The 12,351-nt window shown below is 37.7% G+C and overlaps 1 protein-coding gene across 4 annotated transcripts in view; it reads right to left on the reverse strand.

The window, feature by feature from the left end:
* The window catches only part of pdgfra (platelet-derived growth factor receptor, alpha polypeptide), a 51,326-nt gene that overhangs the window by 23,497 nt on the left and 15,478 nt on the right, over positions 1 to 12,351 (reverse strand). For all 4 annotated transcript variants that reach the window (XM_063043126.1, XM_063043127.1, XM_063043128.1 and 1 more), the window contains 7 exons: positions 11,170 to 11,481; positions 8,675 to 8,941; positions 7,609 to 7,739; positions 3,614 to 3,779; positions 1,986 to 2,175; positions 1,025 to 1,140; positions 88 to 214 (listed from right to left, as the gene is read on the reverse strand). In XM_063043126.1, coding sequence (XP_062899196.1) covers positions 88 to 214; positions 1,025 to 1,140; positions 1,986 to 2,175; positions 3,614 to 3,779; positions 7,609 to 7,739; positions 8,675 to 8,941; positions 11,170 to 11,481 — 1,309 coding nt within the window. The remainder of the gene's footprint in view (positions 1 to 87; positions 215 to 1,024; positions 1,141 to 1,985; positions 2,176 to 3,613; positions 3,780 to 7,608; positions 7,740 to 8,674; positions 8,942 to 11,169; positions 11,482 to 12,351) is intronic.

Raw genomic sequence — 12,351 nt, forward strand, 5'->3', positions numbered from 1 at the left:
TTTAAATTGATAGAATATAAATTATTACTCGAAGTAAGTAGTTTGCTGACTTAAGGACACAGTATGTTAGAATGATTAAGACCTCACTTTTTTAGATCTGTACAAATTAGCCACTCGACCTCTGGGCTGGGTGTCCCATCTGCAGAACATGAAACAATCTGCCCATTCGCAGAGCCATGGTGCAGGTCAACAAGATTGATGATCTTTGCTGGCACTAGAACAGGAAGTGCAAAACAACGCATTAAAACACTGAAGTGTTCTCGATTGCCTAAAAACAATTGAAGTATATAAATATTTAAAATTTTCTGCACATGCATCAATAAATATTGCCAAGTTTTATAAAAGTGAAATGGTGTTGCTCACTTTAAAAAAAAGATAGAATTTTAGATTTCTTGCACAAAAACCAAGCCACAATACCTAATGTTCAAGAAAACAAACATCCACCTTTGTGCAGAGCTTACTTCAGCATGGAAGACACAATGTTTAACTAAGGAGAGCAGAAATACAAATTGTCCTGCTATCAAATGTCAGGACAAATCAAGAGACTTATCAAGGACAATGCCAACTTGACCTTCCCGATTGAAGTCAAGCAGATAGGCAAATAAAGCTCAGCAGGTCAAATAGTTCCTTGGCCCTAACTTTCTTCCCCTAATCCACAGTTCCAAGCAGGTTCAGCACAGATTGGACCCTGACTGCATTTTAACTCAAACCTGACCTTGGTAATTGCTATGGCTGTATACCACCGAAACAATACCTACCACTTGCTTTTTGAGATGCTTGCAGTCCTGCTGCATGCTTCAAGAATCAAACACATATTTAAGATTTTCATTATTTGGCACATTCGCATTTTATCTTTTAAATTTATAATTATCACTGGCTCAAAAATTGAGTACAGTGAAGTATTGCTAGGAAGAGTAAATGTACTAGCACTATAAAGATCAGCTCATTAAAGTACAAAACGCAAATGTACTTGGCACCATAAAGATCAGCTCATTAAAGTACAAACTGGAGCTTGTGGATTTACCTTTCACCTGCAAGAAGAAGGTAAAAATGGTACAATTATCTTCATTTTCAACAATAATACTGTACATTCCACTGTCTTGTTTCTTTGCACGAATCAGGGTTAGATTACTTTGATACCTGGACAAAGTCAAAACACAAACATCAAATAGGAAGTTAATGTATGGAGAAGAGAAGAGCAGGCGCATGATATAAAGCGTCAGTATTCAATGAGAACTCTACAAGAAACATCAAACATCTCAATGACGTCTGAGACGACCAACAATTTATGAATCTCTCCGCAAGTCCATGGTTCACTGTTTCATCTCCACTAGCACCCTCTTCCCTTCTTATTGCAGCTTCCCATGCTAAGGCAGGAGGCAGAATTCTGCCCTTTGACTAGTTCCTTTCCCAGCATCCAGGGACCCAAACATTCCCTCAAGATGAACCAGCAATTCAATTGGTGCTCATCACCTGGTCTCCTCTACATTGGCCCCTACGAAAGTGCAGACTGGGGTGATTACTTTGCTGAATGCCTCTGTTCAGAGATGAGGAGAAATGACTTTGTGCAGGAAAGGGAGTGAACATTCGGCATTCTCTACACCTGAGTCCTGTGGAGGGTCAGACATTGAGTTTACTCAAAATGAATTCTGGACACTAAAAGAATAATGTGATGTTGGGTTAGGGCGGGAAAGTGGTGCTGAGATAGGCGAGCCATCATCTTTTTGAATGGCAGAGTGGCCTCAAAGGGAATATCCAATTCCTAACTTTCTATGTTCTAAGAGGCTATATGACCAGGCGGTATTTTATTTCCATACATGCTAATACAGACGACCTTGCAGCAAATGGGTAGACATAGTAGTTTATTGACAATTAATTGCACCATTGAGGGATTTTACAAGTACATTTGATTATCATTTTTTCTAGCAGGTGTGTCAAATTCTATTGATTGTACATTAAAGTGGTACAGCCGTGTCCATTTTTACCTGATTTTCTGGATATTTACTGTGTTAATGATCACTTCATTGTTATCCTCATGCAGGGTAACATTGTTCTTCAGCCACTGAACAGTGGGTGCTGGGTAGGCCTCAATGTTGACCACAAACTGCTTGACTTCATGTAGATCTGCAAATTCTTCTGTTCCAAATCTGGGATCCAAATGTATAAATCCGTTCTCTAAGGAACAATGAAAAGAAAGGAAAGTAGGTTGTATCAGCCAGTAATTGTTCTTCCCGATGCAATCATCTTAGCTTTGGACTGAAAATCATGTGTACTGTTGTTGAAAGTTACTAAAATCAGAATTTTCATCAGACATTCATTAAGAAATAAATATACTTTTTCCTTCTTCATAAACTCATATACCCATCAATGCAAAGACTACTGACTCACACTGTTTTGGTTCTTCCATCAATCACAACACTTGAGCTCACAAAATACTGACTTGCTATTATTATTTGCACAGTAACCTTCACAAACACAAGATACCCCATTGCACTTTACAACCAATTAAATACACCTGAGAGTGATTAATATTTTAATATAGAAATAACAGCAGCTATTTGCCCACCAAAATCTCAAAGCTGATCATGTGAGAATAATTTGTTTTAGTGATGTCTTTTTAGCTATCACACTGGAGAGAAGGACATAGTAAAACTGAATCAAGGGATACCCATCCAAAAGGGCAATCTTAGTATCAGTTTAATAAATCATCCAAAAGAGCAAGTGGCAGACCACCACTCTGTACTGAAGTATCGATCTGCATTTTGTGTTCAGGTCTCCACGCTTTTGACAGTCTCCCCATGGCATAGCAAAGTGCACTGACATAAATGGAAAAATGATACATATTCTGGAACATGTTTGACAAAAACATCGATAAAAATTCCGCAGCTTCATGAGAAAAAATTATACAGCCTTTCCCAGAAAACTGTGCCTTTAGGCAATCTATCATTGGAGTTACCACTTTCACCATGGAGCAACTTGATCTTTTCCTGTTTCTCAATTTCACATTTCATTGCACTTATTTCTTCACCATTTAAAAATCACAGCTTAGGCACACTAGACTTTTCTGTTAGAGAGATTTATTTATAAAGGCAACCATTCAAGCAATCTAACAATAATATAATGGAATACTAACCAATTCTAATTTTGATTCTTTCCACTTTCCCAAAACAGTCCATTTCCTCTTACTCCAATGGCTGCCTCATTAAGTTTTTAAATGTGCCACAAAATTAAAAAAATTACATAGTTGCAATATTTTCATTCACTATATAGCAACTGCAATGAACAAACAGAGAAGAAATGGCTGGGTTCACTGACATCACTCACATAATTTCAGTGATCACTGGCTCAAAATGGTATTGGTCTCAGTTCCAACCCGAAATGGTGTAGATGATTGGAGCAGCATCTGAATTCAGACTTAAATTTAGTATAACTTAAACCTGAATCCATCATCTTTTAGAACATTAAGTGAATAACATGGTGATCATACATTGAAGCTTCTTCTGTAGATGGTATCATTGTAGATATTATCTATGCTTTGTATCTGTAAGTCTATGTACATGAACTAGAATAAAAATTAAAAGTAAGATAGACAAATACTTTAATTCACACAAACCTCTAACTTCGATGTAAACGTGTTTTTTTCTATAGGTTGCTTGAGTTGCATGTGACACAGAACATTCATAGGTTCCAGTATCTTCCAATGTGGCTTCCTCAATTTCAAGGGTCTTTGTAATTATTATGGATGGTTGTTTTACTTCCTTGAGATCTTCCTTTCCCTTCTAAAGTAAATCAAGCAATCTATATGAATATTTATGATCTCTCCTATACACTGACCTAGAGAATTAGTAGGTAGTATATCAACAAAACTGAACTTTTCTTTGAAACACAAGTTAGCAAATTCAAAAATTTTTATGCAGTTCTCAAGAAGCAAACATTAATATTGCTGTGATAAGGATTATAGTTTGTAGTTGAGGTACACACAGGCATGTTTCCAAGTGATCCCTTTGTGGATTACTCAGCTGAGGTTTTCCTTCCAAGACAATAAGCTTGCAACTTTGTCCTATCATCCACCTATCCATCCTTATAGTCTCAATGCACACTACATCTGCTTGTACAGCAGCTGCTCCGTCCTCTGCCCTATCACTCTAATTCCCTTCCCATCAAATTAGTTTGTTCGAAAGTACAACTTCTTTCAAAAATAAAGCTTTTCGGATGCAAGCAATACATATGTCCCTTCACCCCTCGACAGTCATCAATGGTTTGCTGTCCATTCCTTGAATCAATGCATTCCTTGTGGTGAAAGTATTTGTGCTCAGTAGAAATATTAGCCTAAAATACCTGGAAGAACTGGGAAATGTGTTGCTGTGGAGTGACTTGGATAGAATGATGTCCAATGATATTCCTGCTCTTATTCTGCTTGCTGTTAAAGTCTGAAGAGGAGGGACATGTAAAATTACTTTTCCCCAAACCATATCTCATTTGCGATTGGTAAGCTGTTTTAGGTTAAATAATACTATTTTATTGCTGTCCAGACACAAAAGAGTATGGGTTTAAGCTGAGAAGTAGGAATTTTAAATGTCATTTGCAGGGAAGTTTCTTTTTTCACATTGAGAGCATTGAAGGAGGAGTCAGTGGAATCAAATACAATCACCATGTTTAAGTGACATTTATACGGGCACTTGAACAGAAGCAGCATAGATGAATAAAGACCTAAAGTAGTGGGAAAATGGAATCACAGGAGATGGGCCAAATGGTTGGCTTGTAGATGGTGAGTTGAAGGATCTGTGTTGTGTTATATAACATATAACTCAAACAAGTTTTGTTTGCATTTCAACAATCAGTTACAAGTAGCGTATGAACACCTTCAGTCAAAAAATGGGACTACTTCAAAATAAAACCTTTATGAAAAACAGTCAATAAAATTCATTTTGAGAGAACTAGCTCTTTAAATGCAGAGTAAACACAGGAGGAATATGTTCTCAGTCCACATTGTAAAATAATAATGTATTCCAAGGAATGATTGAACAAGTTTAAGTTACTGTCCTTTCCATCAAAAACTGCATGGCATATTCAAGCACCCTCCTGATATATTCCCCTACATTGACCAGGCTGACGGCATTTACACTGCAAATATTGAGGAGAGGTTTAATTGAGTGAAAAATCAGCAGAAGCCCAGGTCCTTAAGTTAATAAATTGAGTCAATAAATTTAAGTTAATTGGCAAAAGAATTAAAATAAGTTGAAGATTTTTTTTGCAGAGAGCAGTGCAGTCAGAAACTCTCATGAACATCATCACACTTACAATGAATAAACACTAGAGAAGCAGAAATCCACAAGAGGATTGGACAAGAGATAGGAAGGGAAAATAACCTGAATAGATCCTTTCTTGGCCTGCAAAGACATGATGGCCCAAATAGCCTCCTTTCTGCACTGTAAGTTTCTGCAATTCAATAGAAGTTATATATCAACCAATAATAAACCAACTACCAAAGTCAAGTGCAGGCCCTTTTCCTATGACTGAAATCTATGCCACTTAGTGTGCAATGCGACAATAATTTTTGGAGTGTTTTCGGCGCGCAGATTAGTACGCCAAAATCAAAAGGCTATCACTTTTCCATGGCATTGCTTTTAACTTCCATCAGCTGAATTTAATATCTGGAGTCAATACTTCAATTTAGCTTTCAATTTTGTTACAGAAATTATTTAAAATCAGAAACACATCAGAGCTGAAACCTACACAAACATAATTAAAATGAATGTTAAAGGTCAGAAAGTTCATTGTTTCACAATTTCTAAATACCTATATGTTCTGATCATAACTGTTTTAGTATTGTCTTTTGCACATTGTTCCTTGATGCCCACTCAAACTTACAGTTTTTTATCTGGAAAAATGTTCATTAAATTTTAATAGTATTTAATAATTTAATAGGAAAGCCATTAACTTATGCAATACCTTTTGCGAACTTCGAAGAGAAAATTGAGATGAAAAGGATAAGAAGTACAAAACTAAGGACTAGAGAGTGGGACTAATTGGAAAGCTCTTTTAGAGGGCCGACACAGACAGAAGCAGTAAAATTATTTCCATACATGTTCTACAATTCTATAAATGCACAAAAATAATCACTCCAGTCTCTTCCTGATGACGCACACGCTCCTGTTTACATCAACGGTGATAAGGTCAGGAGGGCGGAGGGATTCAAGTAGTGAGGAGTCAAAATCACCAATACTGTAGCTAATCCTGGTCCATTCACGTTGATGCCATGCCCAGGAAGATGCACCAGTGCCTGTACCTCTTTAGGAGGCTAAACAGATTTGGCATATCCCTTTTGACGCTTGCCAATTTTTATAGATGTACCTGAGAGCGCATCCTTTCTGGATGCATTAGAACTTGGTATGGCAACCGCTTTGCTTGAGACTCCAGGAAACTGCAGACAGTTGTGGACACTCTCAGCACATCCAGGAAACCAGCCTCCCCTCCACAGACTTTGTCTACACTCTTTGCTGCCTCGATACAGTGACCAACATTCATCAAAGATGCTTCCACCCGGACGTTCTCCCTTCTAACTCAACTCACCAGGCAGAAGATTAAAAAAGCCTGGTGCATCCCCAATTGGATCACATTATACAACAATAATATGGCAAGACATGCCTTTACTGGCCTGTGCTGGTTGACCATTATCCAATTATTCTGATAAAGTTATACATATACCTTTTAATATCATGTGCTAAATCACTGTACCGCCAGCTCAAGGAGAGCTTGTACTACACTATTATAAGACTATTGAACAGTGCCCTTGTACAATAAGATGGACTCCTGACCTCACAACCTAACTTATTATGACCTTGCACTTTACTGCCTGTCTGCACTTCTCTTTCTGTAACTGTCGCACTATATTGCTTTTGCTTTGCACTGATGTAATGAAATCTGTATGGATGGCATGCTGTATGTACGCATTTTCATTGTACCTCAGTATTTGTTACAATAATAAACCAATTTATCAATGTTTAAATAAAGGGCGCAGGCAGTGAACACAATTTGACTATATGTATGCAGAAAATAATGCGCAAGGGGATTGTATTGCGTGATAGACTCAAATGGAATTCTGATTAACCTTATCCTTAGCTTTGCCAAAATATTTATTGCATCAGCAAAAATATTACACCTTCATTATATTTTAACAGATAAAGACTGTTTTGCCAAAAATAAAAACTCGTCAGTATTGTGTCACGGGGAAAGGAAAGATAAAAAGCAATCAGCTTTAAATACACAAACAAAAAGAAAATCTGCAGACGCTGGAAATCCGAGCAAAACACACAAAATGCTGGAGGAACTCAGCAGGCCAGGCAGCATCTACAGGGAAAAGTACAGTTGACATTTCGGGCTGAATCCCTTCAGCAGGACTGGAGAAAAAAAGCTGAGGAATAGATTTAAAAGGTGGGGTGAGGGGAAAGAGAAACACAAGGTGATAGGTGAAACCTGGAGAGGGAAAGGCGAAGAAAGAATCTGGGAAGTTGATTGGTGAAAGAGACGGAAAGCAATGGATAAAAGAAAAGGGGGGACGAGCACTAGAGGGAGGTGATGGGCAGGCAAGGAGATAGCTTTACATACGTTTTTTCCTGGGTAATTCCAGTTGATGGTCACCACTTCATTATCCACTACTTTACAAGTAACAAGAATGCTTTCTCCCACTTTAACTATGTTTTTTAAAGCTTCTATTTCAACTTTCAAATCCTTTGCCACTAAAAAATAAATGCAAGAAAATATAGTTAGAGCCCATTTCAGCGGGAACAGGTTTAAAAACATTTTCATCATTTTTTATTTATAAAAGGATCATGGTTGTTATTTCTTATAAAGATGATCAAAACTGCAGAATCTATGAATTTGGTATAGATAGAAAAAGACATCTTCATCTTAAGTATTATCAGAAAGAGTATAAAATATTTTCAAAATTCAATATTGTTTATTGTCATTCTTCAGTACACAAATGTAAAGGAGAACGAAATGATTGTTACACCAGATCTAATGCAGTATAAAAATATTACACTGAAATTAAAAGTAAAATATTAAACATTTAATACCCTGGTGCATCCTCAATTAGGTTACATTTTACAACAATAATATGCTTTTCATGATCTGTACTAGTTGGTCATTATCCAATTATTCTGATAAAGTTATACATATACCATTTAATATCATGTGCTAAATCACTGCAAAAAGTCTAATTTAACCTGCTTTAATCATTCAAAGATCATAACAAAAATTAACATATTAATTACCTTAATGCCTTAAAATTTAGTCACTAGAGAAACATTTTATCTTCTCATTAAGTTTTTATGTAATATTTTGTAGATATTATTATACATTATAATCAGGTTTGAAAGTTACTATTCAGAAAACAGGATTCCTTAAGTAACAAGCAACACACATAAAAATTGCTGGTGAACGCAGCAGGCCAGGCAGCATCTAAAAGAAGAGGTATAGTCAACGTTTCGGGTCTCAGCCTGAAACGTCGACTGTACCTCTTCCTATAGATGCTGCCTGGCCTGCTGCGTTCACCAGCAATTTTTATGTGTGTTGCTTGAAATGCCAGCATCTGCAGATCTCCTCGTGTTTGCGTTCTTTAAGTAACAAGGAGCATTGATCTGGTGAACCACAACATCAAGCATTACCTTACCTTTAAATGTATTAACAATGTACTCTTCTGATTCGTGTTTCACACCATTGACTGTTGTGACACAGATATACGTCCCCTCCTTGAACAGCCCTCTGAATCCTTCTTTATTATCATAGGTAGCAGAGATTGTGTTCACGGTATCAAGATTCGTCAAGGTGACTTGCAGATTTGGATCGGACACTCGACATGGAATCACAGCAACTTCACCCTCTGCTACTATTACTATATTTTCAAAGTTCAATTGTGGAACAAAGGGATGGTCTGGATCTGTAAATAGGTCAAAGTATTTAACAATAACTCCACCTCAATAACATCTGAAAACTGACAATTCTGAAACATGTGGTAAGTACACTTGGGACATATTTTCCAAGATATCAAAAAAATCTGCAATTACCACACCTTTATTTGGAACTTTTGACACTGAAGTCTACTGCTATTTCTATTAACTATTTCTATTCTCTGCAGTTGATTTACGCATCATAGCCTCATAGATTAGATTTTGGATGTTATTTTTTTCAATTAAAACTTTAATGCCATGCTTTACTTTCAGTTAATGGCTTTTGCTGAAGTCAAACTTTATTCAACTCCAACATGAACTTTGGATTATAAAATGCTTTCCCGTGTTGCACCAGAACAAGGATACACCCCAGTGGCTTTAGTTAGAGCTATAATTTCAGAAAGCTGACTGCTGACTACATAGCAACTACAAAATCATAAACACCAACTTATTTTTCTTGGTTTGAATGGCTTTCAGCTGCTCTCGGCCAATTTGCTAAGAGGAGGGGCTGCTCATTGCAAAGGAAAAAGTGACTTCACACAACTTGTCACTCATATTTCAACTCCATAACCCAAACTTAGAGCATCCTGGAAAGTTTCCAATTCAAATTGTTATCACTTTCCAGGTGAAGAGGTCACGGCCATTACACAAACTACCTGTGAAGATTGCAACAATCCAATTAGAAGATGTTTGTACAACTCTAAATGAAAATTTGGTGTAGGTGAGAACACCTCAATCCCTTTAAATCTACTGTTCCGTTTTTGAGCTGCAGCTCGCAATTTTTACTTGCTGCACTGTTGTCCTACAATATTCATCGACAATGTGAAACCTTTAAAAGGTGCGAACATTAAACTGACCGTGGAGAGAAACTGCCACATTAGGTCATCTATTCTCATGTTTAAACAATGCTTAATTTTTTTATTCTGCAGGGGTCACTGGATAATAACATGCACTCACTGGGGTGGGATGGGCCTGTTGTAACCAATCATCAGATTAGCATCACACATCAGCTATGAAACATCAATATCAGGTGGGACTCCAGAAAGAACTGACATGGTTGACTAAGCACAGTGCTTGAGAGGATTGATGGCATGGTAAGGAATTGATGCTCAGTGCAATCAGGAGCACAGAGAACCCAGCCATTGTCATCACTGATGAAAAGGTGCAGCTAGTTATTGCAGTCATTGATTGCACAGTAGGCAATGAAGAATTAGCTTTGGCGGCCATTTGAGGCTGGGGCAGGGGAATGGAAAAACAGACCAGATAAATTTTTAATAATAAAGTTCAAGGGAGATTAAAGCTGTCTCTTGTGTGTTATTAATGTGCAAAATAATATACGTAGAACATTACAAGGGCAAGAAATCCAGTTAATAGAGGGAACATGTTCATATCTCCATGGTTAGATGTGGTAGCAGCAGAGAACGCTTCTAATCATGACCTATCACAGGAGCCCACCATTACACCCTCAAACCCCAAAGGACATATTTTAGAACTTCAGCCCACATTGCAAAACGTGGAAATATTCAGCCATAATATTTGTGTTGGATCATCAGCTTTCCTTTTGACATTGTGTTATTCTTCTTTGGTATGCTTATGGCAACATTGCCCTTTCCTCACCCTGGCCCCTTAAAATTGGATAGCCTACCAGAATCCACAGCCAGCATCCGTCAAACTATATTCCAGGAAACTCAACACTTTCAGGAGGGGAAACTTAGAAACTTACTAGAAAAAAACAAATATTATCACCGAAACAAATAGCTACCACAAATTTCTGAGGCAAACGTAGAGGGAAACTGAACCCATATCTGCAAAAGGCAGTCAGATAACCAGCATAAGCAACATAAAGGGCAGACAGCGGTCGTTCCCCTGACAGCTCAGGCTGGAAATAGGATATAAAATTGAGTTACGTTGTCCTTGTTAGTGCCAATTTCAACATTCACCCTGAGGGAGATAACTGATCGCAATGAGTGGCTATGCCCAGGCTGATGAGGGAAAAGTGCAATCACAACTAATACCATTGGTACCACTGGAAAATGCGTGACTATGAAGTCATGAGGTATTGATAGACCCAAACACATGCTGTTAGCCCACATTTTAAGAATAGCTATTAGGCTGAGGTATCAAATAGTGATGTCCCTGTAATCAAACCCAAACTAGCGCACTTTTGGCATGAGAAAACTGAAGCCATTAGCAGTTAACCCCTCTCATATGCACTCACCTGGAACAAAAACATATATGTCGCGGCCTTCAATCTCATCGTCATCGGAATAAAGTGCTGGGTAGTAGCAGATGTACATCCCAGTGTGGATTCCTGTTGCTTTTTGGACTTCAAGTGTTTGTACAAAGCTCCCACTATTGTTGCTTTCATTTTTTTTAATGACATTCTGTGCAGCGTCTTTAAAAGGCAACTCCCAAGCCACTTCATTCTCCCCCAAACACTTCAGGTTGAATGTTGAATGGAGAGCAACTTCTATTTCATCTTGGTTGGGGTAAACATCAGGTATCTGTTGGCACTGAGCCAGCTGAGGCCCTAAATGCAGACAAAAAAAGTAGCAATCATTATTCACAAAATAAAAGGTATCCTTTCCTTGGTCAGTTAACCTCTGCAATGCTTGACTACTCCAAATATCACTATGAAATGCAGAGTGAACACTTGAACCTTCAAGCAAGGTAGAATTACTGGCAATACCTCACAAATGCCTCTTTTATTTCATCCTTTGGTATTGGGCCTTCTAAGAAATGTAACTATAAAAAATGATTATCTGTCTGTTAACCTTTATACCACCTTTGAAGACTGCTAAGTGTTTTGTACCTCTCATTTAATTCCATTTCCTGCTTCTGTTACTAGCTTTCCCCACCTAAATGGATGCAGAAACGTTGTGGTTACAGTTCTCCATCACTCCATTAATGTATCACTGCGAGATCGGTCCGGACAGTCTTTCATAAATTCACCACCAGCGTGAACACGTGCTTCACTTGGCTCCTACCTGGGTGCCTTGACCGAAACTGGTAGATCACCACGGCTTCAGATAAATACATTTTCACCCCGTCATCAAAACATTGTGGTAACATATCACAAAGAGTAGCACCATTTAATTTGGAATTTAAGAATAACTAATTTCATTGATGTGAAATGAATAATGAAAAAGAAATACTGAAACAAAACAGGCTTCAGAGATGCATAGATTATCTTCAAAATAGGTGTCCTCAGTACAACATGTCATATCTAATGGAGAAAGAATTATGATAAACATGCCAACTATTACCCAATATGCATTCTGAGCCAATATATCCCCATTCATAACGTATGGTTACATACACTAATAAGGAGCACATGTCAAGTCAAGGTTAACACCTACAGTGATTGAAAGCATAAACGGCTGCCTGGATGAAGATCCTT

The sequence above is a fragment of the Mobula hypostoma genome, chromosome 3, assembly GCF_963921235.1.
Source record: "Mobula hypostoma chromosome 3, sMobHyp1.1, whole genome shotgun sequence".
In the NCBI taxonomy this organism is placed as follows: Eukaryota; Metazoa; Chordata; class Chondrichthyes; order Myliobatiformes; family Myliobatidae; genus Mobula; species Mobula hypostoma.